Source organism: Monodelphis domestica, chromosome X (assembly GCF_027887165.1).
Source record: "Monodelphis domestica isolate mMonDom1 chromosome X, mMonDom1.pri, whole genome shotgun sequence".
In the NCBI taxonomy this organism is placed as follows: domain Eukaryota; kingdom Metazoa; phylum Chordata; class Mammalia; order Didelphimorphia; family Didelphidae; genus Monodelphis; species Monodelphis domestica.
The window spans coordinates 26,012,414-26,040,212 of record NC_077235.1 but is presented as its reverse complement, the minus strand read 5'-3'; the positions used below and the strand labels follow the sequence as shown (position 1 = coordinate 26,040,212).

Sequence of the window (27,799 nt, the reverse complement as noted above, 5' to 3'; positions counted from 1 at the left end):
AACATATCTGGTTTCCCCATCCCACCCACTCCATCCCCAAAGCACCACATTTTCACCATGCCAACTTGAATTGAGGACATGCAGAATAACCAGAATCCACTGTAAATGTTAGGGTTATTTTACATTATGTTACATTGGAGACTTGAACAAGGCACATGACGAAAGCTAAATTATATAAATATCCCATAGGGCTAGAAAACTTGCCCATCCAGGATAGAGCTGAGCATCAGGAAGTAGGCAAAAACAGGCTCTGAAACATCCAAAAGCCCGTGCACTAAAAAACTCATGCATGTGCTCACAAGACATTTTCTCAGATCCTTACTCAAAGTCTACTTCCTATGACTTTACACATGAGTCTAACGAGCATGGTTTTTTGGCTTTAACAAACCCACAGAAGTTAGAGGGTCCATTTTAGAAGGTTGGAGAGATGGGCTACTATAGACAGAAATGAGAAGTGATATCTGATAGTTTGACAATGGAATAAACAAGAAAATAAAAACCCAACTACCCGGAGCAGACAAAAGAATTCAAAAAAGACTGCAGTCTGTGGGGGCCATGGAGTATGGAGGCAAAGGCCGTAACATACTAACTGGCCCAGAAGGCGTCACTGTCCCACAGCAGTGTGCTGTGATTGATGTTCATGGTGATGTCTCTGAGTCATCAAGGAAAGGGTAAATGATGGTCAATATCCTCTGTTTAAGAATGCAAGGAAGTGTGGAATACATTTTAGGAAGATCTCTTTCCAAAATGGTTGAAATTTAAAAAAGCAAACAATTCATATGTGAAGGGGTAAAACTTCAGCAATCCAGAATGACTCATTCCCCAAGGGTTCTGTACAAGCCAATGTTTGACTGTTATTTCTATAGAAAAAAATTTAGGAGTCTCCGGAAGAAGTCAACAACTCAAGCATGTATGTTTGATGTACAGTGTTCTACTATACAAATGTTCTATTGTTCTGAGATGAACAAATGGATCAAGTGATAATATTAGAATCTTGATTAAGAGTTGACAAAGGAACGCTATGCGGAACACAGAAGCAAGATTTATCTGATATTGACCCTTCATTTCCATACAGATCTCCTCCAACTCAACTTGATGCTTGGCAATTTCCTCTCAGTGACCCTCTTCCCCTTCTCTCTTCCAGCCTCACATTAGATTTACTCTTTGTGTTGCTCTAATATTTGGGAGGAAGTCCTCTTTCTATAGGAAATGCTGTTTTTAAGCTCTCTGAAGCAGAGACCTGGAGTTCTTTGAAAAAGGGGTACTATAAACAGATGAAAAAAGAAAATAAAACCCTCTCAGCTGGGACACAGAGAACTAGAAAAGGCTAGGGTGGAGCTGGGAGATTTGACATGGTTTCCTTCACCCTGGGCTGGAAAAAAGGCCCAAATCCTGTCTTGAATTAGAAAGTATGGATTCCTGGATTCTTTCCACTTGCCCAGAATGGTGAGCATGCGTAAACTTTACAGATTCTCTTATGCTTTGGTTCAAATCTTATTTGTAATCTTCTGTTATAGGTATCGATTTTCTTTATTCCCATTAAGTCCATTCCCTGTTTTGGCATCAGCAACAGCACAATCCCACATCTTTGTATTTCAACGCATTCTCAATTTTCAAGCACAAAAAACCCAAGTTATTAGAGGAAGATTACAATGAGCAATTGGAAATATGAAAGCTAAGAATCTGCCATACAAGTGCCTGAGAACACTTTTTACATCAAAGTAACAGGAAGATAAAAGGGGAAAAAAACAAAAGGTAGTCACACTTCAAAAATACGAATTTGATATGACAAAATGGGATCTCATCAACTTGAGCTACTATTACTCATTCTTTTTTATTAAATACCCTAACCACAACCAAAAGGAGGTTTTTATAATGGCCACTTTTTCAAAATGATTTTTTTTCTTTTAAACATGAGGTTAAGTCAAGGTATTCTTTGTAATACAACACTGAGCTACCCGGGGGATGCATTTCTGGTCCTCACATAAATCTATTTCAGTTGAAGGTTGAGCTCAGCAAACAGGAAAGCTATGTTCTCAATTTGTTTTCCCTATGATTAGTGATACAAGTCCTTCTTTGAAAGGAACATGTCCTATGGTCGAAGGAAATGTACTCTCCAAAGTATTCTGCTTGTCAAGAGATCTCTATCTCTGTTTCTTTGAAGAAGTTCCACAGAAAAGTACATTAGAAAACAAGGCCTACCTTCTCCCTCCTAAATTATTCCAAAAGAATGCCAAGGTTGAGAAATCTGATACTCTTTGACCCAATGACTTTGGTGCCTGCAGGAAGGTGGGCATGTGCCAACAACTATGGAAGGATCAATGAACTTAAGACACCCCCCAACAACTATTGGATTGAGGCCTCTTAGCACATGCATTGCCTCAGTCTCTCCTAAATGGCTAATGACTATGATTTAGATAACCCAACTACACTGGGTACAAAAGGATCATTCACATAGGAATGCCATGTCACTCTGGGAGAGCACCAAACATTCAACCAACCGGATGAAATGAATATATTTTGATAACACAAAAAAACAAAAAAGTCTTTCCCTAAAATAGGTCAATAAATGTCCATGTTGTTCCTGGTGGCCATTTAGGTGTAGTCTATATCTAAAGAACAGTGTCAGGCACCTCTGGGGCTCCCTCAGATAATTGAGCTCAATCTCTAGGGAAGGTCAAATTTCATTAAAGATTTACTTAAATGATAGCTGAAAAGGAAGAAGTAATCCTTGAGAAGTTCATTTATTCAATGGACAGGGGCCTCCTTCAAGACCTGCCCACCCGGACCCTCCCAACAAAGGCTTTCATGCTCCCAAGCCATTCTCAGGAACAGCAATGCAGACTACAGATCCAGTGCTCTCACGACAAAAATTAGCATTAAGTTATACCAGGGAAACTAAGTGGTTGAGAAAGTTAGAGCCTTAATGCCGGCCGAGCAGTTGTTTCCACGTTAAACAAATATCATTTGTTATGAAATGATGTCAATTCAAGGGTGGAATACCTCTGTACTTACCCTGACTACACTGAAGTCCAGCTTAGTTTCTTGCGCACACTGTAATATGAGCTGAAAGCAATTTTTACTTTGATTTGTCATCCCATTTTCATAATAACGCTGCAAAATCCTTTGTTGCTCTACAGTAAATACCGAACGCAGATTCATCTAAAAATAAAAGAAGATACTCTGAACATTGGAAGCAATCTCATTTATCTGGACAAGTTCAAGCTACCGAGCTAAAGGGCTTTTCTCAGTCAATTAATCCCCACCAAAGGGCAATAAGTTACTTGGGTTATGGGGAGACAGCTCTTGCTGATAAAATGTACATCAGGAAAAGACTTATTGTATTTGTTCAGAGAAAGCATCCACTTCAAAGAAAGCCCTTCTCTGGTTAGTTCACTGTGTGAACAAATCAAACACATAAGGCTTCTTTCACTGAAAGCAATATGCATGCATGGCCAGCAAAGCTTGGCATGGTGATGGCCATACTTGGTCAGTTCTTGCCGCGGCCAATAACCATTCTTGGTCAGGCAAGAACAAGCATCACACCTGACAGACGTCCGTCTTCCAACCAGAAACAAACCAGTGTTTTTGTTTTTCCCTTCCTTCTAGGAGTAAAGTGGTCCTGGGGTGGGGGGTGGGGAATGGGGGGGGAGAACCAAGAAAACCAAAATACTCTCCTTTAAAGCTATAATGTTTATAGAAATATTGTCAAATAATCTGGCAGGTGGGAGTGGGAGGCTCCCTGTTCCTTCAGCAGTGCTAAGCAATGTTGGGATTTTGATGCCTCCAGAGCATAGAAATCAAACCCCCAAATCATGCACATTCAACTGAAAAGAAGCCATGTCCAATCCATGCCCTTTCGGGTTAAAGGAACACTGGGTCTTAATTAGACAGCAAGAAAAAAACAAAGCACACTTCCTCCTTCTTGCACAACAGGTTGGATGCCTGAATCCTAAGGGGAGAACAGCTGTGGGCTTGCCCCAGAGAGATGGCAGCTCCATGCTTTAACTCAGAACAGGTGCATTCTACTTGGACATTTCCGAAAAGATACCAATTCCTGAGCTCCAGCTAAGGCAATTCCTAAAGTGGTCCCTGAAAGCAGGCCAGCCTTTCTTAAGCAGAATGGATCACACAAACTAGGAGAAGGATGGGGGGGGGGAACAAGCAGAACAACCTCACAAAGAAACAACAAAATACCACAGGCAAACCCAGAGGAAGTCTTTCCTGGCAAATGTAGATAGAGACCACCCGGTGCACAGGTGCATGAAACGGAAATCGATTTCCCGTTCTCCGAAGGGTTCAAATAATAAACCAGTCCAGTGAGGAAAGGAGAAAGGAGCCACACTGCCTGTCACCTCAGCAGCTGGGAGCGCACCTACCTTCCTTCTTTGCCCCTGCAGGTATCTCTCTACCTCCAGGAGGGCTATGGTAGGAGGAAAGTGGAGGGGTGGGGTCAGAAAAAGGGATACAATTGGTTCCTTGCCCTCTACCTGTGTCTTGGAGGGGTTCTCCTTAAGGTCCTTTGGCTGCCACATAACTGGATATTTCAGGGTACTCTGGTCAGTTGGTAAAGGCAGCATCCACAAAGGCAACTGCTCAGCCACCACTGCTGCTACCTCTGAGAACTCTAACTCAGTTCCATCCCCAGCAGGAAAGAACTCGACAGACAGGCGATCTGGTGTGCCACCATGGTGGCCTGCCTCTCCTGATCTGGCAAAAACCCCAGGATCCTCTGGTCATGACAGAGACAATGATTGATCTGTTTAGGGAATGCCTTCTGACGTGTTTTTATAAACTATTTTCATTTTGGTAGGTTGTTCAGGTGAGTGGGGCTTGTGGTTTTCCAATGGAAATGCTCTGGTCACATGTGGGGCAACAGAATTGTGATCCTTTGTGGGCTAGCTGGAACAAGTTCAATTTGACACACATTTATTATGCACCAGGAGCATGCAGAGCACTTTACGCGACGCTGGTAGGACACACACACACACACACACACATATGCTCCATTTAAATCACAGCAGCCCATTTAGATTCATGGTGGGCATTTTCCACGACACCTTGGCTCTTCTCTAACAGGACTGTAAACAGAGCACAGAGGGCCAGGAGTGAAAGGGGATGGATGACACCTAGGTGTGATAGCACCTGCCCAAACTAGGGGAAAGTCTTCCTACTGGCTCAAATCCAGGAAAAATAATGGGCACTTTCTCAATTCAGAGGCCAACCTCACAAATCCCAGCAGGTTCTCCATTACTGACACTATTAGCTAAATATGGAGGCTACATCTCTGGTAAAAGACAGCATTGTGACCTTTTCCATTTTCTCCATAAATTCAGTAGCATCAGCAGGAAGGCCACTTTGCTCAGGAGATCTATTATTTATCTTCCAAATTAAAGGAAGCTAATTCTTTCCCACAACAAGTAGATAACCCTGCAAGAACAAGATAAGTTGTCATTATCTCCACCCACCCCAGTTATCTTGGTCAGTGAGGAAGCCAGATACCCAACTATTCAGCCGAAGCTCTTCATCGTCAGCAAGAAAAGTTTTAGTGAAGTCTCACTCTTAAAAGCAGGATTTTTATTTATTAGTGGCAGAATACAAAAACACGTTGGGGATTCCATAGGCATTAGACTACACGGGAAAAGAGAAAGGGGGGAAAAGCATTAGTAACTACATAATGAAAAGTGTGTCGTGTCCCTGAATGAGTCTAGAGGCAGGCCATGTACTCAGGCTAACAAACAAGCAGAGGTCCTTTTCATCTGGGGCTTCTGTATGTGGAACCCCCTGGAGCTCAATTCTGAGGACGAGGGCAAAGAGCGTTCCGTATCCTTGCTACACAAATATCAGTCGCTTCCCCCTCCGGTAAAGTGGAGACAGCACTATCTTTCCAATCTATCTCATGAGGTTATTCTGAGGAGAGGATGAAATAGTGTAGTCATCTGACAAATACTTATTAAGCACCTACTGTATACCGAAGCACTGTTAGGTTCTGGGGGAAAGATATGAAATTTAGGTAAGATGTGGTTCTTGTCCTCATGAAATTGTCAGTCTGGGAAAGGGATAAGCCACAGATTATGGCAACATGCTTGAACCATGACACTTACAAACAAATGTAAGCTTTTTTCTTGCTAGTATTATTATAATACCTAGATCTTTTATTTGTTTGACTAGCATCTTGTAATATTCTTGAGTTAGTTGGTAAAAGTTAAGAAATGGTTAGGCAGAGTAAATGAAAGAGAAAAGCATGAAACTGGGTAGAATTCATGAGACTGCTGACCCAGGGCTTAGCACAGTTCCTGACAATTAGTAGATGCTATCTGAATGCTAGTTGACTCACTGAACGTTTTAAAGAGCCCTTAAAGGCTTACAAAGAACTCATAATCCCATTGGAGTCTCACAATCCCATTAGACAGAGGCGATTACTATTATCACCCCCATTTTACAGATGAAGTAACTGAGGCTGTCAGTGAGTTACAGTTAGAAAGTGTCTGGGGCAGTATTCAAATGCACATTCTTCCTGACTCCAGGTCCAGTTTTCTATCCATTATAGGAAAAAGAACCAAGTCCTAACCCTGGTCTTGCTGACACCCACTGCTTTGGACCTCAGTTTCCCTTTGAAATAAAAAAGGAGGTAATTCTTCCCTATTACCTTCATAGCTACAGAGGATATAATGGGTGAAGTAGTTCTACAGAATATACTGGACGCCTCTTTCTAAAGCTGTCCTTAAGGTATAGGTCACTCCCTCCCTTTGTAACCCTAAGGAAGTTGTTTAGCCTCTCTGGGCTTCTCCTCATTTCTAAGATCAAGGTTTGGATCAGATGGCCTCTCATGTTCCTTCCAATTCTAAATCTATGAGCCTGTGGACACACCATGTAATTGCTTCGAGATTACCTTATACCTATGGCCTTTGGAGACTCCAGCAACTAAAGCTAAGAGAGATGCACTGTGTGCATGATCTGACTCTAGAGCAAATAGTGTTACAATTCCAGCCTAAGCAAGGATAGCCCAGCACCCATAATCTCCTCCCTCTTTTAAGAGTGGGAGCACTCCTTTGGGGGCAGTGGTGTTTGCGTATGACAAGGCATTTTCTTGGGACACTCCAAGAATCCAGTTATTTTCACAGCTTTGCCCTGAAAGGCAAACACTTATCCTGCTGGCAGATGAATCCCAAGCCTTAAGCCATGGATTTTAAGTCCTGACAGTACAAGGTCACTGAAGAGCTAGGGCCATTCTTCATCCGAGCTAATACGGCTACCAAAACAAGTTTCTACCAACGTAAATTCTCCATGTAGCTTGGATCGAAAGTAAACACTGTTCATCTCCTGCCCCAAACTGTCATTATCTTGGACTTAAACTGCTGAGGAAATTCACCCTGGAGCTAAGTGCAATGAAGAAATAACTGCTTTAACAATTCCCAGGGAGAACTGGCACAATATCTGCCCTTTATGAATTAAAGGTGGCATAAATATATAAAAGCAATATACCTCGGAGAAGAGTACCAACACCTCACTTATCCAGAAACTACAATGAATGTTCAGAAGGCTGAATCATCAAGTAAAAAAAGTTTAATTATGTTCAGTAGCCCCATTTAAGAAAGCTGAACGTGTATGTATTAAGTCCAATCGATCAACCAACAAGCATTCATTAAAGTGCCTACTGTGTGTTGGGCACTGTGCCACATGCTGGGGTACACAAAAAAAGCAAAAAAAAGTCCCTGCCCTCAAGGAGCTTACATTCTAAGAAGAGAAAGAACATGTAAAAAACTAGGTACATACAAGATACATGCACAGTAGATGGAAAATAATCTAACAAGGCAAAGCACTAGCAGCTAGTGGACCAGGAAAAGCCTCTGGCAGAAGGTGGACCTTGAGCTGCATCTTAACAGAAGTTGGTGACCCAAGGAGGTAGGTAGAGAGGAGAAAGAGCCCTCCAGGCCCAGGGAATACCTTCCACTCAAAAAGGTGCAAAGGGTTGAATGTTTTGGTCTTTAAAGGGCTGAATGCACATAAAACACATCTCAAGCTATCCAGTATTATTCAGTTTAGGGCTGAATCTCTAAGGCTGCCCCACTCCTTTTTCTACAATTTACGTAATGAAGACTAGAGAGGCTAAAAGACTTATTAATAAGGGCAAACACTTGGTCCAAATTATGCAGAACTACATGGGGTTCAAAGAAGAAATTGAGCATGCAATCAAATGGTCAAGAGGTTTGTAGAATAGTAATGTCAGTAAATGGAGTATTATTCAGTTCTGCTAAATATTTCCCTCAGCCAAGCTTCTGTTGGAGGTCTCCTGTTCATATAATCGTTTCTCCAAGGTCACAATAAAAAGAAGAGAGAAACAGAGGATGGCATGTGCTATATAGTAGATTCCCAAACCATAATAGCAACTCCAAAGTACTGTTCCTTCCCAAAGGTTAAATAAACTTTCTTTTTCTTTGGTTTTGTATAACATTCCTTCAAGAAGACTATGATCTCACCCTGCAAAAAGTAATATTAATGCATTCTGATTTAGGCCAGGACAAAAATTAGCATGATATTCTATAGAACTGAAGTTATCTCTGTAAATAAAACAAACACATTTTGTTCTCATGGCTATGGGCATGGTGAAAAGAACCTAAGGAGTTAGATCCATATTACTTATTAACCTACGACCCGGAGAAATCTTTTTGGGCCTCAGTCTCCTCATCTGTTAAATGAGGGGCTCTAATATGAGCCTATTGTCCATAATCAGACTTGGAATATTTGAAAAAACAAATTCTGGCACAGTTTAATTCTGTGATTATTAAACGTCCATGATTATGTGACTAGAAGGTCAAAAGGGCTTTGCCCTGAGACTTTACTATCCCAGTTTCATCTCTTTGATGACCATTCCTGGATGTTAGTACTGCCCAAATGGCACCTTTCTCCAGGGGTCCAAATTCATCTAACCTTTATGGGCCAGGGTGCTCTAGGGAATAGGCTCCCTGCTGCTAATGTGACAAGAATCACAATGAGACCATCATCTTGGGTTACCATTCCCCACTCCTTTCCGATTATGACTCCATCTAGTTGCTATTTTCTTCAAAAAGGCAACAAAAGGGGAAAAAAGTCTTTTTGGTGACATTTGGCAAATGATTCCAACTTTTAAGGTATGGGGAAGTAACTAAATCAATGCAGTGCAGCATGATGAATGGAGTGCTATAGTACTATACCAAAGGGTTGGCTGGCACAAAGTAAACATATAATGACAATCTTCTCTAAGAATCTTTCAGAAAGATCTTTGTGTGAAAACATACTGAACAAAAACATCATCTTCTCAGAACCCCAAATGAACAAGTCATTCTGAACAGTCAAGCTTTCTGGACAGCAAAGGGGTCACCTCTGTAAGTACTCAAGTTCACCCACTCAGCATAGAAATCTTTCCAAAATATAGTCCATACTTCCCTGCCTCTTTGATGGAAGATATTGAACAGATTTCTTTCTTTCTTTTTAAAAATTTTACCTTCTATCTTAGAACCAATACTACGTATCAGTTCCAAGGCATAAGAGGGACTAGGACAGCATTGGTTAACCTTTTGGAGCTCACATGCCCAAACTGCACCTGTGAGCCCTCCACATTACCCCAGAGAGTGGAGTGGAGGGAGGATATGCTGGCATTGGGCAGTTGGGTCATGCCCAAAATGTTCTCAGGCTCAGTGGAGAGGGGGAATGGAGTAGCCTCCTCCATGATGCCAGGGCACACATGCCATGTCTTCACCAACATGGAACTAGCCAATAGGAGTTAAGTGACTTGCTCAGGTCACACTGCTAGGAAGGTCTGAAGCCTGATTCAAATCCAGGTCCTCCCCCTCCAGGCCTGACTCTATCCACTGAACAACCTAGCTGCCCCATCATGAAAATATTTCAACATTTTCTGGAGGACTCATAATCACAGAATTACAGACCATAATAGTCTAGTTAAACCCTCTCACTTGATAGATAAGAAAACTAGTCTTGAGGGGTAAAAATGACTTACCCAGAGTCACACATATTGGAATTAGGGTTAGGAGCAGGACAAGGGAAGGATCTCCGTATCCAGGCCTGTTGCTTTTTCAATTATTAGCAGAATTCCAATATAGCAACTGGCTCAGGATTTACTGAGGATGGGAAGGTCTAGTTGCCCTGTAAATACTCCAAACAGGCCACTGAATTTTATCCATCCACCCATCTATCCTTCCACACCCATATAGATATACATATGTAAATGTAGACATATATACACATAAATACATATATACGCAGATGAGACATGCACGTCCATGCAGACACATTTTCAATCACTTCCCTTGCAGCCAGTTATTACTTTTCAGTAGGTTTATCCTTAGCTCCAGCCTTTCCCATTTTTCCTCATTAATCTCCTGAAGCCAGCTAATCCAGCTCATTAGTACACATCAAGCAAGAGTAGAGATCTGAAGTTGGGGCCTAGAGGTTCTGCATGGACTTTGGTGGCTCCCCTTTGGGTGATTCACAGCCTTCCTTCTATTTCCTCTTTGGTTTTTTACGATATTCGCAACAGGCCAGGATGTTCAATGTCTGAGCATGGTAAGACATTACGGTACCCTGTTTTTCCTCATGAAGGCCTTTATAGGGTTTAAAAGGGGACTTCATTTTACTGCCCTCAATTCACACTGAGAAAGAGTTAGAAATAAAGTTTGATTAAAATCAGCATATTTGAAGATCCTGCCAGTAGGGGTTTTGGCAAAGTGATACAATTTATTCCATTAATAGCTTAATGAACCAAATGTCAGAGACATTACTCTAGTTTTCATTCTGCTTAATGCTGATTAAACAAGTCAAACAGAAACATTAGATTAAATATTTAAATTGTTATTAGTAATATTACTTTATCAAGAAAGCACTAACACTAAGGAGAAATCAGACTTTGAATCAATTCTGCAGCCTTTGGCTCCTGGTGATAGTAAACTTGGGTGCTCCCTTCCTAAGCCTTTCCACTAACTATAGAGTTCCCGAGGTCAGTAACTGGTCAAGAACCATTGGTCAAGTATTCCAATGCTGAATGCTGCAAAGGATAATAGAACCATACATTTAGAGCTGGAAGGGATCTTAGAGACCATCCAATCTAACACCTCATTTTATAGAAGAAGCAACTGAGGCCCAGTGAAATGAAGTCCCTTGCGCAGACCCCAGGCCTATTAAGTACCAGAGGCAGGATTTGAATTCAAGTCTTTTTTATTTCAAAGTCAATGTTCTACCCACTTCACCACACTGGTTGAAGATGAATGGAATAGTCAAGGTCCTACCCAACATGGAACTCACTTGCCTCTATCTCACCCATTTAGCTGAAACAAGGAGAGGCAAAGAAGAGGAGCAAAGGGAATGAAAAGAATCCCTCTCCTCTTAACTTGACTGTGCATTTTCCTGATTTCAAAGAAAATCAGGGACTTTTAGTATGGCTAGAGGTAGAAACAAACTGAACTAGACCTAGAAAAGCCTATAAAAGGTAACATACACAGAGGCACACAGCTAGATGCAAGCTCTTCCTCTGTGGGGCTCACCATTACGCCTCAACCAGAAGAGGCATGCTAGAGGGTTACCTACCCCCTTTTGGCAGGGAGGAAACGGGGGAACAATTATATTATATTATCTTTACTCTGATGAAGAAACAGAGTTATCTGTTAAACTCTAGAGGGGAAAGGGAAAAATCAATTCTTCATCTGCAAAATGAGGAATTTGGGACTCAGTGTTCCTTTAGATCCCTTCCAACTCTAATAATCTATGAGTCTGTGATTTTTAGCCTATGAAAAGATAAATTTCATTTTAACAACACTACAGACAGGAACAACAAGATCTATTCCCAAACTAGCACCCTAGAAAATCTCCATGTGTGCTAAGAAAAGTTCTACTTGGGAGGTGGTGCACAGGCATCCATCCGCTAAGGACATCCTTTTCCCTTCAAATGCCACCTTTCCCAGCCCTTTCTCCTTGGGCCCACCAAAAAAGGGTTAAGCAGATTTCCAGTGCTGGGAAATCCCACACAATTTAAGCCTTGGTCTCTTTTTGCAAACAGTGAAGTTATAAAATAAATGGATGGAGATAAAAAATAAACAGATGGATCTGGAATAGCTATTCCCTCAAAAAGCCAATCGATGGCAGAGCATTCAACTGATAACTCATCAGAAGCCCACTTTCAATTCCCTGGGCTTCCTAATATGAAGAAGCATATCTAATGTAGTTTGTCTTGGAAGTCAATAGCTGCCCTTAAGAAAAAATCAGCTCTGAACCAAATGAGTTCAAATTAATACCTGTAAATGAAAAGCTGTGCCACAAACAAGATTTGCTGATGTCAAGCTCCCCTCAGAATTATACTAAATAATCACTGCCTTTTCACATCCGGGCGTCTTCCACAACTGGCAGGCTTCGACATCCACTCAACCATCTGGGTGCAAATACTCTGAATTATGGATTCTATGCAGGCTTCAGGGTTTGCCTGCCCCATCATCAATCAATTTTACTCAGAGTGGGCAGGGTGGTAAGAGCTTAGTTTAAAAAGCATAACAAGAAGCCCGAGTTTGTTCTTGCTGGAGGTTTTTCACAGTTGGTGATTGCCAAACATGAGTATTTTTGCAATGCCCAAGTAACAGTGCCCTGGGAAAAGTACATCTGGTCAAAACCAGGTGACTTTCTCCACTGGGAGTCAGTATGTTTCTATGCCCTGAGACCACCTCCACAGATGGATGGACAAATAAGAGGCAGGAGAAGCAAATGTCAGCTCTTCTCCACAAAGAAATGCCAGTGAAGCCTTCCTACACCCCCTTTTGGGGGAGTCTGAAAGTCAATGGCCTTGGGAAAGTTGCAGCTGAACCCTGGGCTTCAGCTCTTCATCTGTCAAATGGAGATAAGAATACGTGTCCTACCTGCCTCCTAGGGCAGTTGCAAAGAAGAAAGGAGATAATGTGTGGAAGAGTGCTTTATGCCCATTAAAGCAACATATAAACATAAATGCAATGTGTGATGGCCAGATGGTGCCTCTGCTCAGCTCCTCTGTGGTAAGTTCCAGAACTGAGCACAATGCAGAGAGGACCATGTTATTAAGCAGCAATCACATGAAATGATACAATCTTAGAAGAACCAAACCCACAGGTAACCTGAAGGGGAATGGAGAAATGTAGACATGGTAGATGGAAGCAAGCAAGTAGCCCATAAGTGATGAATATGTTTGCATTTGAAGTAGGAGAAGGGGACTGGTTGGTCATGTAGCAAGAGTAAGGAAAAAGAAAAGGGCAGCCCAAATGCCTCAACGTTAGCCAAGAAATATTTCAAGGTCCAGCCAGAGCGAAATCAGGTTCAGTGCATTGGGGTGAGGAAGAATCCTCTAGGAAGAATTTATGAAAAGGCCAAGAATCCCAAAGGATGAGAGGACAAGGGCAAGAGTACTATCTGCACTAGAGAGCCTGTCCACATCAATCAGCTCAGAGTTTTTCCAAAGGATTTTCTCTTAGAAGTAGTTATGCACAGAAAGGAATTGATATTTACAACCCAATGACATTTTGCCATTTCTATGTCAACTGGTACTGTGAACTCGCTTTCATCAACCATTATTTTGGCGTGGGATTTATAATGAACAGTTCTCTTCTTTTCAAAAAGCATTTCCCACCATTTACTTTTCTTTTCTTTTTTCCTTTACTTTTAAATTAACTTGTCAAAAGTTGCAGGAAACAGTTAAAAAATAAATTTCAACAACTTCTAACAATATCTCTAGCACCAGATACCATGTGTGCTCTACCAGTATGAAAGGACGTTAGTTATCTGTTTGCTGGGCTAGCGCTGTTGATAATACCTTGTGCACATCCTTTCTTCTTTCCTTTTAAAAAAATAATTGGTCTCCATCGCTTCATCAGAAATCGGAAACACAGGGAACTTTTAGACCACCCTGGCTTATGACTTTGCCAAGGAACAAAGAAATGGTGCACTGACCTCATCCAAAGAAATTCTACTTTTAAAGAATCCTGTAGAGTGGATATACATTGTCTGTTGCCAATTACATAGAACTTAATAAGTTTTCAGAGGAAACTAAATGGGGGTATAGTTACATGAAGGAGACCCATCTCTGCCAAAAAGGCTCAAGACCCTAGAAGTTAGAAAAGGATAATTAGCAAGCTGATGAATTAGCACTGTTTATTGTGTGTTAATAATTTTTTTTACTTTCATTAGACCCTTATGCCTTGATAGCAAGTGCCAATATGTGAAAATACTTAGAAAATTCAAGCACATTCCCCATCACTGGCAGGCACTGAAATCATTCTGCCTTTGTTGAAATGATTAAAAGACACACATGACAAGAGTTGGCAACTGACATGTAAACAGAGACCAAAGGATGAATTTGCCGGCTGTTCATCTGCTTTGGTCTTCCGTAGAGGATCATAGGGAGAGAGATAGGGACCGGCCCTGCGATTTCATGGGGGAAGCTCTCTTTCCCATGGCAGGTCAGCACATTCTTTGCAAGGTAAGAGTCTAAGGGAGAAGTTTCCCTGAGCACTGAAGGGTCCCATGATTTACCTAGAGTTACACAGATCTCATGTCTCAGAGATGGTATGGAAACACAGGTCTTCCTGGTTTTGAAGCCATCTCTCTATCTTTTTTTTTTCATTTATAGGCAATGGGGGTTAAGTGACTTTCCCAGGGTCTCACAGATGGGAAGTATCTGAGGCCAGATTTGAACCCAGCCATCTCTCTATCTTAACAGCAGAAAAGAGATTACAACTAAAGGCCAAAGTTTGATAAAATGCCCAGGACAGAGGAACACCAGAGTCCGGCACATAGTAGGAGGCCTCAGACTTTCATTCAATGAATGGATTGTTTTTGTTTACATTACTATGCCCACAGCTAATGAAGCAAAAAAACTTCCTCCATTATTACAGCCACCAGTTAATGAAAGTGCTCCTGTTTCCACAAGCACAGTATGTGCAAAGCGGACAAGTCTTCCATTTCACACTAGGGAGCAGTGAGTTTAAAGTGTTTCTTTTCATTTGTTAATTCCATTCAGAGAGAAGGGAGAGCATCTCCAGCCCTATACAATGGGAATGTGATTTCCAACTATTCATTATACCAGAATAATCTGGATGTCCTTAGGAGTCCAGTACAATGGGATTTTGCCTAGATTACCTCTCCCTCCTTCATTTTCCCAGCCTTCACCCAGTCAAAGTCCTGTTTTGGGAAAAGCTGAAGTTGTATTTCTTTCCTTTCCTTTTCTTGGGGTTTCCTAGGACGAGGCTTTGCTTGAGTTTTCCAAATCAGATTTGCACAGTACATTTTTCCAGAACAGAGAAACATGCCTAAGCGTAGAATGTAACCTAGACAGGAACAGAAAGAGCCCTTTGCAGCACTAATTCCACACCAGTCTATTTTTTTTGAAAAGTGTGTGTGTGGGGAGGGGGGGTGGAAGGGGGACTTCTAAATACCTGAGATCAAGTCTTCTAAGGAAGTATGTAGTTCTGCAGGGTCAGGGAAGGTCTCTCAAACCTCGCCGTCTAGTTCCAGGTTTAGTCAATGACACCAGATATATTCTAATTCATCAAATCAGTCCTGGAAATAGATTCTAAAGCTGGGAGGGACGTTAAAAACCAGTCTACTCCTTTCATTTGCTTTTCCCCTGCTTTCCAATGCAGGGAACTCCTAATATGAACAATTCCTCCATGGGGGCAGATCGGGAGCTCCTCTGTAATTTAGGATCTTGGAGAGTTTTCTGGGGACGCTGAGAGGTAAAACTCTTTGCCTTATCAAAAGCTGCAGACAGCTCAGCTCCAAGCCTGGCCCTCTAGCCTTCAAACCTTCAAAAGAGATCTAATGAGATGGTTTGTGGAAAATGCTCACTTAGCACAGTGCATGGCACATAGTAGGTATCTGCGGCATGCTTCTTCCTTTCCCTTTTCCCCTCCCACTCATTCCACCATGATGCCTCTCACCCCAACATTTTGTAGATGAGCAAGCTGGGGCCTGCATAGGTGAAGTGACTTGCTTAATGTCACGGCTAATTAGAAACAATCTTCTCGTTCCCAGTCCAGCGCTCTTTCCCAAAATTAGCTGATTGTCTTTAGACTAAGAGGCTGAACTCTGTGATTAAAGAGTCTACATAATAGGGCCCCAAGATAAATCTAACAGCAAGAGAAATAAAACAACCACCTTTTCCCAAAGCTGTAGAATTAACACTATAATCTCCCATCACCATCAGACACAGAGGGAGGATAATAATTTAATATTACTTTAAAATTTGCAAATGTTCTGCATAAGACCACAACAGCTAAACTGGAGTTCGAAGAGCGCCAGGGAAAGGAGAGAACGTTCAGGTCCTTCTGACAAAAATGAACCCTATGGTTCTAATGACCAATTCTGAGACTACATAGAACACAGTACCCACCCATGGTCTAATGGAACAGCACAACACAAGGAACACTCCAGTGGGCTGGCACAGGGAGGAAATACCATCTAAATAAGCCACAGTCCCTATCCTGAAGTAAGATGGGAGAAGGGGAAGACATAAATACAGACTTCCAAAATATACTGATCTAAGTCCATTAGAGGGTTACAAAACCAAGGGCCTTGAGGAGTCTGAGAGGGGAGGTCATAATAAGCCAGGGGAGAGCACAAAAAGACTTAAGAGGTACCATTGGAGTTGGGAGTGAAAAGAAGCATGGGAATTCAATAGGCAAAGAGGAGGGAGGCCATCCAGGCTCCCGAGAACAGTCTGAACAAAAGCCTGACAAGCAGACTCAGTCCTTCAGATTCTGTTGACATCATTCAATTCAGGTAGCTTGACAGCCATTTGCAAGAAAAGACCACCATGGCTGCTTGGAAGGTATTACATTTACTTGTGTTTTTTCTACACATCTTGCTTCAATATAACTGTCAGGCCTGAGAGATTGGAAAAGAAACTGGCAAAGCAATTCCCTCTCCTCCAGTCAGTAGTTTCAAAGGCTGCTGAGAGATACAAAAGAGGTGACCATTTTTTGTCATCACTTGGAGATCATTTGCCCTTCATTGAACAAGCATTTATTATGCATCTATTGTGGAACAAGAACCATTAATGCAGGGTGCTCTGTACAAGTCTTCAACCAATTTCAAAAGGGTCAAGAGAAGCAGAAGAACAAAGAGATCTCACTGCCTTTGAAATAAAAAGGTGGGAGAGTAGACATTAAACTTCAGGGATGCTGCTTCATGAAGAAGGGTCTAAACCAGTTTTGAGGGCTTCGCTTGCACATAACATATTTTATTCTGTAGTCAATTATTTGTGTGCTTCTTAATGTCTGTCATTTCTGCATTAGATTATAAGCTCCCAGCGGGCAAGGACCAGTCAATTTAATCCAATAAGCATGTATTGAAACTTGAGTAGGTACACTTAAAGGAAGACTCTGTCTGGGTTAGAACTGGAGGATGGAAACCCCAAATGGCAAATAGCCCATGCCCTTAAGGAGCTCCCATTGCACTAGGGGCATACAAGAAGAAAACATAAGCCTATATATCCTATATATGATGATTTGAAGAGGAAGCAAGGATATCCAACATGCCGATTTGTAGAGCTCCAGGCACAGTGCCTCGCCCAGAATTTAACTCATCAAATGCTTCTGACAACGATAATGGGTAGGCATCAGCTAAGGGGTAGGATGACAACCTGTTTCACTAATAAGACCCAAGGCAGCCTGGCTGCCTTTTATCAGCCCATCAGCCCCATCAATTCATCAATGCATTGTTTTGGTATTCTTAATGAATAGAACACCTCCTTTGTTCTCCTAACATAGCCAAATCATTAAGACAATACAAATGTCTCCCAAATGGTCCTGCTGCCACAGAGGAGGACAATTTGCCTGACTCTGGAGAGATTTTTTTCTCTCTAAGTAGATGGAGCCCTGCTCCCAATGAGAGGTGGGTCCTGAAACTCATTAGAGCTAAGCTCTGAGAATCCAAAGCTGGAAGGGACCAGAAAGGTCATCTAGTCCAACCCCCTCCCTTGACAGAGAAGGAAACTGAGTCCCAGATCATCTGGTTCGATGCACCTGAAAGCAGTTTCATTATACAAGTCTTTACAGATGCAATGCTGGAGGAAAATAGCCATATTTTCCGTTGACTGCTCCCCCAGGGCCAGCCCTTGAAAGATTCTAAGCTACAGCTAAATTCTAAGTCAAATTTAAAGTGAGATGATAACCCACTTCATCCCAGCTTCCTCTCTATTCCTGCCACATATCTCTGAGCATTGGAATCTCACAGCAGACTATAAGGATATAAGAACTTTTAAGGGGCCACTGTATCAAGAATAGTTTTCAATAGATAGAGATGCACTAGGGCACTAATTGGTCCCTTAGAAAGCTGCAGAATCCACTCTAACAAGTGCCCAGCTGGAGAAAATCGGACTAAAACTGACCCACACCAGCATCTAACTGTGAATCACCGATACAAGGAGAGCTGAGGGCTTCATCCAAAATAGATCACAGGTATGTTTGGAAGGGGGGGATTTTTTTGACAACTGACTGCCTGACATTCAAAGGTGGCTTTCTGTTGCCACTTTTTCTTAGAATGGGCCAGAAAAATCAAAGATACTTGTACTTTCTGTTATCCCTTCAAGCCTGTGCTGGTAAAATGGACTTTGCCACAGTTTACAAAAGCCCTTCTGGGCTCTCCCAAATTCCCCTTCTGTTCAACCTCACTGTTCTGCTTAGCCTCAGTTTCACTAGATCAAGGAGATGGCAAAGCTGATTAAGAAGGACTCATAAATGGTGCTGCCTGCCCATTTGAGAGAGAGACAGAGAGATCTTGACTACTGCCAATGTCCAGCAGTAACAATTCTCCAAAGAAACAGCAGAAAAGCTGAGTAATAAACCTGACCTGCAGGAAACATACCGAGAACTTGAGGCTATCTATCCTTGACTACAATTTGACGAAGAAATTCTCTTGTTGTCCCATGGTTCTTACCACTCAGCCTAGTCTTACATGGTTTGGAGGGCAGCGCTCAAATGATCCCTCAAGGAGCTCTCTTTTCTTTAACTTTTCTTCCAGGTTCAGGTTTTCAACTCTGCTAAGAGGAAAAAGAATGTGGCTAAAGTCTCTCCCTCCTCTGACATTTGGAAAAGTTAGAGGGCAGGAAGAAAGCTGAAATGGAGCGAGTATTCACCCTCGCTCTATCTGTCCAAGTTAATATACTACCAGTGTGCTGAACTTACCCCTCCCCCCATCCCAGTTACACCAGAGTCCTTGCTATCCCCCAACTCGCTGGGCCCCTTCCCACTTCTGGACTTCCTGTATATCCCCTCTCTCATGTGCAATGCCCTTACAAACACTCACTGCACCAGGAGTTGTGAGGGAAGTGCTGCTGGAACAAGATATCATGGAAAGTGTTCAATTAATACTTGCTGACTAAATGAGAAGTAATCCAGCCCTGCTCCACTCATCCATGGTATCAAGGGTGACTTTTCCAACAGGCTTCCAAACGCAGCAGTTTTCATTACTTGCTTTGAGGCATGATGGAAGAGGCCTAGGGTTTTCTGTTCCACCCTCCTTGGAAATGGACCAGGTGCAGTAAAATGGTCCAAACAATTCTCTTCCTCCAAGTAACCCCAGGGAAGAAAGCAGAGTTACCAGCTTTAACTGTTGCCACAGCAACAGCTGGGGTACTGTACAAGTGAGAGGAGAACCTGCCTTGGGCACCACTGTTAGATGAACCAAAAGAGTCTTTACTACTCTTTGCATCACAAGACAGTGTACGGGGCAATTTGCCCGAATGTTTGCCACTTTGCAACCTGTCCCTTGGAAAGCCTCTATGAAGACAGTAACCCACAAGGAATATCCCCTGCAAGGGCAGTGGCATGGCATATAGCCACATAGCCTTAATTCCCCATCTCCCATCTATTGGAATCTCTGGCGGTATTAAGAAGTTTATATCAGGGGACTTTTCCATCAGAGCAAAGGACTGACTCAACTTGGAAATAGCTGTGTAATGGAGAGAGCTCTGGGTGCTGCCAATGGCTCCTCACCAAACAGAGCACTACAGAGATACTCCCTGCCCCCAAACAATCCACACAGTCACACTTCATTGCGATGCACATATACCAAAGAGAAGATCATCTCCACTTACTATATCCAAGCACTCTGACCCAGTGGTCTCCCAATATCTCTATATGGTAGGCAGGACATGTGCCCAGCATTTTGTCCTTGAGTACCACCTGCTTCTACCTGATAGTAAGTTGCCCTTGCAGGTTTTGTAGACAATTTCATGAATTGCTATGATTGTCTAGATCTACAAACTAAATAGACCTCATTTCAAGGCAAGTCTCAAGCAAAGATGAGAGCATTTCATGATTTCGTTTTATGAATAAATAGATTATAAGATGTGGCAAGTTGTACCTATATCAATGTATTGATTTAATACTTATTCATTCGATTAAGACTCATTAAGTGCCTACTGCGTGTCAGGAACTTTGCAAGGTACTAAAGATATAAAGACCAAAACTAAATAGTCCCTGTCCTCAAGGAGTACAATTCTATTCGATCTGGAAAAACAATATAAACACAGACCAGTAAATACAAATTAATTTCTAGGTTGAGGCTTTAGTAGCAAGAGGAATTGGGATGGGCCTCACGGAAGAGGCGGTCCTTAAGCCTTGAAGAAAAGGGAGTTTTAGAGAGAGGGGTGAGAAAAAGAGTGTGTCCCCAGTAGGGGGGGGCAGCTTGGGTCAATGCATAGATGTGAGAAAGGGATGGATATCACTTGGCCAGTTTGACTAGAAGACACGAGAGCAATGTTCCACAGGACTGGAGTACCAAAAGTGCAAAGGGGAAAAGGAATTGGCCATAGAGAATTATGTGTAGTTGTGCTGCTTTCTACAGACTCAAGCCTGGGAAAGGAGGAAAGGAAAATCAGAGCAGGACTGGAGCCTGGGAGGGTCAGAGGGTCTGAAGGAAGAATAATAGGTTTATGGAAAATGAGGGGGTGTCCAACAATTGGGGAATGGCTCAACAAATTGTTGTATCTGATGTTGATGTGATACTATTATGCTGAAAGGAATAATGAACTGGAGGGATTCCATGTGAACTGGAAAGACCTCCAAGAACTGATGCAGAGTGAAAGGAGCAGAACTAGGAGAACAATGTCCACAAAGACTGATACATTATGGCACAATTTAATTTAATAGACTTTTCTACTAGTAGCAATGCAATGACCCAAGACAATCCAGAGGAACTTAGGAGAAAGAATGCTATCCACATCCAGAGAAAGAACTGTGGGAGCAGAAATGCAGAAGAAAAACATATAATCAATCACATAGTTTGATGGGGATATGACTGGGGTTTTGATGTTAAAAGATCACTCTACTGCAAATATGAAAAACATGGAAATAGGTTTTGAACACTGATATACATATAACCCAGTGGAACTACTTGTCAGCTATGGGAGGGGTGAGGAAAGAACGGGGGGAGAGGGGAGCAGATCATGAATCATGTAACCATGGGAAAATATCCTAAATAAAAATTTTTTTCTTAATTTTAAAAAATCATTTAAAAAAGAATAATAGGTTTAGGAACAGGGAAGCAGAGGGAGAAATGGAAAAAAAAACCAGGAGCTTGAAGTTAAACAGAGGAATTTCAGAATTCTTGATCATGAAAGGAGAGCAGCTGAGTGATGAGGAACTAAAGTACCCTTGGTACAGCATTGGTGGAGTGGAAGAATGGGTCAAAGGACATGAGAGCAAGGATCAACTAAGTGGGATGTCTGAGGGAAAACCATGATGTTTGAGGGGACATCAACATGTGTATTTCAGTCCCAAGTAGAAGGGCATGGGGTAGAGTAGTGGTGGCACAATACTCCAGTCAGCACAGCTAACATCCAGGAATGTGAGCTTTTATTCCAATAGAACTGAAAGTCCCTGAGGACTGGGTCTAGTGTCGGTTTTGTCTTTGTATCTCTAGTACACCGGGCATAGTACATGTTTAACAGATATTTCCTGGATGAGACAGGATTTTTATCTTAGTGTGCTCTGCTCTTATAATCTATGTCAAGAATTCATATTGCAATGCTCTTCTGAGCTATCATAAATAAAACAATAACATAGTTTTAGGCTTAATTAATACATTAATTTTCTATAATTTGATTAAGAGGCTCAGAAGCAGAGGGGCTCCAATATAGTCTATCTTTTAGACAAAAATCCATTCTACAGGCTTCAATTGGGATTTGCTGACAGAGAATGTATCTTAATGATATACAGAGTGAAATATAGTGGCAGGAGTCCATTCAAGTCCTGGCTCAGTCACTTACTGTTTGTGGGACCTCAAACAGGTCACTTGTCCTCCCTCAGATCTCATTTTTAAGATGTGGGAGTTGGACTAGATGGTCCTTATAATCCCATATAGCTCTAAATTGATGATCCTCTGATTCTATAAAGTAGATTTACTTGACAGATCTTATGACAGGCTTTAAGTTAGGGTCCTTAAACACCTCAGGAATCTGTGGATAAATTTGGGGGATTCTGAATATGGATGTGAAAAAATTACATCATTACAGTTAACTTTGAACTGAAATTTAGCATTTCTTTCAATAATTTAAACCCATTTTTCTAAGAAGGGGTCCAGAGGTTTTACCAGAATACCAAAGGAGTTCATGATGCAAACAGGTTAAGTGCCTTTACATTAGAAAAAAAAACGTCAAATAATTTTGGAGAGTGGAACGAAGGGGAGAAACTATGTGGCATAGCAGGGCAATGGAGGTTTGAGTCCCAGCTCTGCTACGAACTGTGCAAATTGGATCAAATCACTTGGCTCCAATGGACCTCAGGTTCCTCACCTCTAAAATGAGAGAACAGGACCAGACAACCTTGAAGGTATCTTCCAGCTCCCAGATTTTTCGCCTTCTCATCCTTTCTTCACAAACTAAGCAGAAGACTGCCTTCTGGCACTGGTTCCATCATTCACTCAGTCACCCCATGTTTAAAACCTTGGTATTATCCTTGATTCTTCCCTCAGTCTTTCCAAACAATCAGTTATCAAGTCCTATCAATGCCATCTTCTCAAGATCTCTCACATCGACCTTTTCCATTCTATTACCATTTTTCTTATTGCTTTTCAGTCGTGTCTGACTCTTCATGATTAGATTTGGCCTATTCTTGGCAAAGATCCTAGAATACTTAGTCATTTCCTTTGCCTGCTCATTTTACAGGTGAGGAAACTGAGGCAAACAAGATTAAATGATTTGCCCAGGGTCACACAGCTGGTAAGTGTATGAGTCCAAATTTGGACTCAGAGAGATGAGTCTTTCTTTTTTTAAAAATCCTCACCTTCCGTCTTAGAATCAATACCGTGTCTTGGTTCCGAGGCAGAAGAGTAGTCAAGGCTAGGCAATGGGGGTATAGTGACCTGCCCAGGGTCACACAGCTAAGAAGTGTCTGAGGCCAGATTTGAACCTAGGACCTCCCATCTCTAGGCCTGGATCTCAATAAGAGATAAGTGTTTCTGATGTCAGGCATGGCACTCTATGCACTATGGTACCACCTAGCTACATTGCTACTATTTTAATTCATGCCTTCATTATGATGCCCCCCCCCAAGACTATTACAAAAATCTTCTAGGTAATTTCCATTAGTCACATTGCTGCCAAATTACTCTTTCTTCTGCACCGATCTGATCATGCCACTCCACTGCTCAAAACTCCACTATGGCTCACTACTGTCTACCAGATAAAGTTCAGTCTCTTTAACTGAGCTTTTAGGGCCTTACAGAACCTGGTACTCCCCTACCTTTGCAGTCTTCCCTCATCCTATATTCATCTGTATGCACTATGTTCTTACTTCCCATCTTCAGTGCACATCCCATGAGGCCTCACTACTGTGTCTTTGGGTACTTCATGCCCTCCCTCTAATTCCTTCCTGTTAAAAATCATATCCATCCCTCAAAGCCCCAGTATCAAACTCAAATAAAAATAAGTGCCACTAATCCATACCTATGGACTGCTGTGGGCTGCATATTGACTTCATTTTAAACTGTGGTATCATCGATGTCTTACTATATTTTAATAAATTTTGTTACATATTTCCCAATCATACTTTAATTTGGTTCAGGTTGCCCTTAGGAGTGCTGTGGGCCAACGGAGTCCATGGGTGGTGTGCCTGACACCTTTGCTTTAAAGGATAGCTCACCTGCTACCTCTTCCATGAAGCTTTTCTCAATCCCGCCAGTCAATAATCATCCTTTACTCTGAGACCCCAGGGTATTTGGGTTTATATAAAATTTTGTACTATTCACTCAACAAAAATTTATGAAGGAATAGACTGTGCAGAGTATCGTGTTAGGTGCCACAGAAGATGCTACATTTAAGTAAAACACAATACTTGCCTTTACACACAAAAATAGATAATTACTACAATATTATGTACAATAATTTCATTAGAGAGTTTCTCAGTAAAGTTTAGACCTTTGAGATAGCACAAGAAAAATTTGCCTTGGGCTCTAAAGGAAGTAATGAAAGACAGGTAGCCTGGAGCAGTGGATAGAGTACTGGGCCTGAAGTCAGGAGGATCTGAACTCAAGTCCAGTTTCAGATACTTCCTAGTTATGAGACCTTGGGCAAGTCACTTAACCCTGTTTGTCTTAGTTTCCTCTTCTACAAAATGGCAAACTACACCAGTATTTTTGCCAAGAAAACCCTAAATAGGGTCATGAAGAGTCAGACATGCCAGAAACAACTAAACAACAATAATAAAGATTATGTCACTGAAGAGCAATGAAGAAAACATTTTGCGTCTTAAAAAAGTGTAGAAAACTCCTATAAAATAGCATTACTGCATTTTTGCTGGTGGGGACCCTCAAAATAGATTTCCCCACTAATTTAGTAATAGTAAAACCCTAGGCTGACTCTACCTTTGTCTCCTTTTACCATCTTCAGGTGGGAAGTGCTGCTCCCATAAGAAAGATTCCTTTTAGTGTTTAGGCCATATCCTGAGCAAAGGGGAGGAAAAATGAACATCAATAGCTGTTTAAACCATTTCATTCTATATCTAGATAATGTCTAAGCATTTTTCAGTGAGTCTTATTAGTGCCGCGGATAAACTAATTCAGGGGGCCAAGAAGTATTTTCTTGACCCAGTAAGATTCAAAATGATTCATTTAAACAAGACTATAAAATGCTGAAGTATTTTGTTCCAATGATACATGACTATCTTCATTCTATAAATGAAGAATTAACCAGTGATTCAGGTAGAGATGACTGAAGAACAACAAAGTAATGAGAGACATTCAAGACTCAAGGAAATCACAAGAGCAAATTAAATTAATTCTAGTGCCTTCCCTCTGTTAATTACTTCCTATTTATCGTATATACACAGCTTGCTTGGTCTGTATTTTTTAGCAAGTAGTCTCCATTAGATGGTAAGCTCCTTGAGGGCAGGGGCTGTCTATTGGCCTCTTTTGGTATCACCAGCCCTTAGCACATAGTAGGAGCTTAGTAAATGTTTATTAATTGATGGGGAGGCAGAAATCGACTACTTTTACTGAAGTATTGAGTTTGTGGAGGAAAGCAATATGAGATGAGACTGGAAAGGTAGGTAGTACCAGATTCTGGAAGGGTTTGATCCCTGGACAAATTAGTTTATGCATGTGCATTATTCCCACTCTTACTAAAATGTGAATTCCAGGAGCTCAAGGGCCTCTCTATATAACTATATCTGACCTTCTCCCCTAAAGGAACTGGGCTGGTCATGAGGTTATCAATGGTCATTGATAACTGAGATGGATACCCAAAGTGACAAATTGTCACAATGAGACAATGAGAGGAAGACCTCCAGGCAACTTGTGGGTTCTTCCAAGTAGGCTTTATAGAAAACCATAAATAAGAATCTTTTGTGATATAATAGAGCTAATTTTAAAAGAGAGAAGTCCTGAGTTCAAGCCCTGTCTCTGAGACATACAGGCTGACACCTGGAAAATCACTTAAACCCTCAGGGCTCCCAAACCCTACAAATTACAGAGCAGGTGCCAATGTTCATCAACAGAAGCTGTTTCCACATATGCCAGTGAAACCATAGGTGTAGATACCTTCCTCCCTCCTCCAAAATGGCAAGAATTACATGGTCTGAAAGCAGAGGAAGGCTGTGATCCTATGGATTGGTAGAATACTCTCAGAAAAGAAGCCATGGGTCTACCAAAGAATTCAAGTTTCTTCCTCTGGTACCTATCATAGCACCCTACACAAACAATTCATTATTTCAAGGATGTATATAATCCCATCAGAGAAGGCATTCCCTTTAGTCATTACATGACAATATTTTTAAAACTCTTATTTAGCATCTTAGAATCAATACTAAGTACCAAGGCAGAAGAGGGGTCACAGCTAGGCAATGGGGGTTGAGGAAGTTACCCAGGGTCATATACCTAATAAATGTGAGGTCAAATTTGAACCCAGAACCTCCAGTATCTAGGTCTGGCTGTCTATCCACTAAGCCACCCAGATGCCCCCAGACTTTCTTAACGGATTACTGTGGCCAAAAGAAAAGGATAATTGGGCCACCTTTTCTGCGTCTCTACTTGGTTTTAGTTACCCAGCCAACCATGATCGCTGGAGGACCTCCGGAAGGCCTGGAGTGCCACAGAAAGCACCAAAAGTCAGACAGCAAGGAACTATAAAGCTTCAAAATGGTAGGACATCTACCACCAGGAAGCCCAGTCACCAAGACCACGCCCTTCAGCAGAGGGAGTCTACTGCCCTGAAGCACCAGAAATCCTACAGCAAAGTAGTGGACCTTTAATGGCCCGAAGCTCTGAGTCAAAAGCCCCAACCGGAAATTCACTGCTTTGTTCTGCTTTCACTTTAAATTTGTTTGTGTGTGTTAGTATATGTAGGGTTGAAAAGGTACGGAAGCCCAGTGGAAGGCAGGCGCAAAGCGAAGAGAGTACTTCTCTCTGTCTCTGTCAATCTGTGTCGTCCCGCCCCACCCCCTTCTGTCTCTGTCTCTGTCTCTGTCTCTGTCTCTGTCTCTCTCTGTCTCTGTCTCTCTCTGTCTCTGTCTCTCTCTCTCTCTCTCTCTCTCTCTCTCTCTCTCTCTCTCTCTCTCTATATATATATATATATATATATATATATATATATATATGTCAGCTGCTGTTCCATTATGGCCATAGTTTCCGAAGTAGGTCTGGAGAGGATCCCCGCCGGGGCCTCCTGTATCAACTATTGCTTCAACAGCTTGGTAGTGAGCCTTTTTCCGTTTAATTAGACTGGCTGTCATCCAACAAATACAGAACCGCCCCCCCTTCCCCCCAGCCACACTTTTCAGCTTGATTGGACCTGCCAGTGTGGTCGCTATTAGCAGAGCCTTCAGGCATCTACGATTGTCTCTGCACCGCAAAGACATCTAGGTAAGACTAGTAGAATATACTGCCTGGTAGTCTGCTTGTTAAAGGTGAAAGACCCTATTGATTTCAATTGACCTACCCAAGAAAGCATGGTAGTCTAGAAGAAAGAACATTGAATTTGGTGTCATAGGACCTGGGTTCAAATCCTGTATGAAACTTTGGGCAAGTAGTTTTACTTCAATTTCCTCAACTCTAAAATGGGGGAGGGAAGAAGTTGACAACACCTACAGTACCTTCCTCAAGGGGTTAAGGGAACCAAATGAGAAAAAAAGATGTATGACACTTTGAAAACCTTAAAATGCTATATAAATGTCAACTCTATAGATCCTTTATATATCATCATAAAGAAAAAGTGCATTATTATATTCTTATGGTCTATTAACAAAGCTTTAAGCTCACACACACCAGGTATGATTTTGAAGGCTTTTTAATCATTCTA

General features: G+C 41.8%; 1 protein-coding gene across 4 annotated transcripts in view; it reads right to left on the bottom strand.

Moving 5' to 3' along the window:
- HDX (highly divergent homeobox) overlaps window positions 1-27,799 on the bottom strand; it is a 106,123-nt gene that overhangs the window by 71,954 nt on the left and 6,370 nt on the right. For 3 of the 4 annotated variants that reach the window (XM_056809607.1, XM_007507400.3, XM_007507399.3), the window contains exon 2: window positions 3,016-3,162. The exons of the other annotated variant lie outside the window; for it this stretch is intronic. In XM_056809607.1, coding sequence (XP_056665585.1) covers window positions 3,016-3,162 — 147 coding nt within the window. The remainder of the gene's footprint in view (window positions 1-3,015; window positions 3,163-27,799) is intronic. 4 annotated transcript variants of the gene reach the window in all.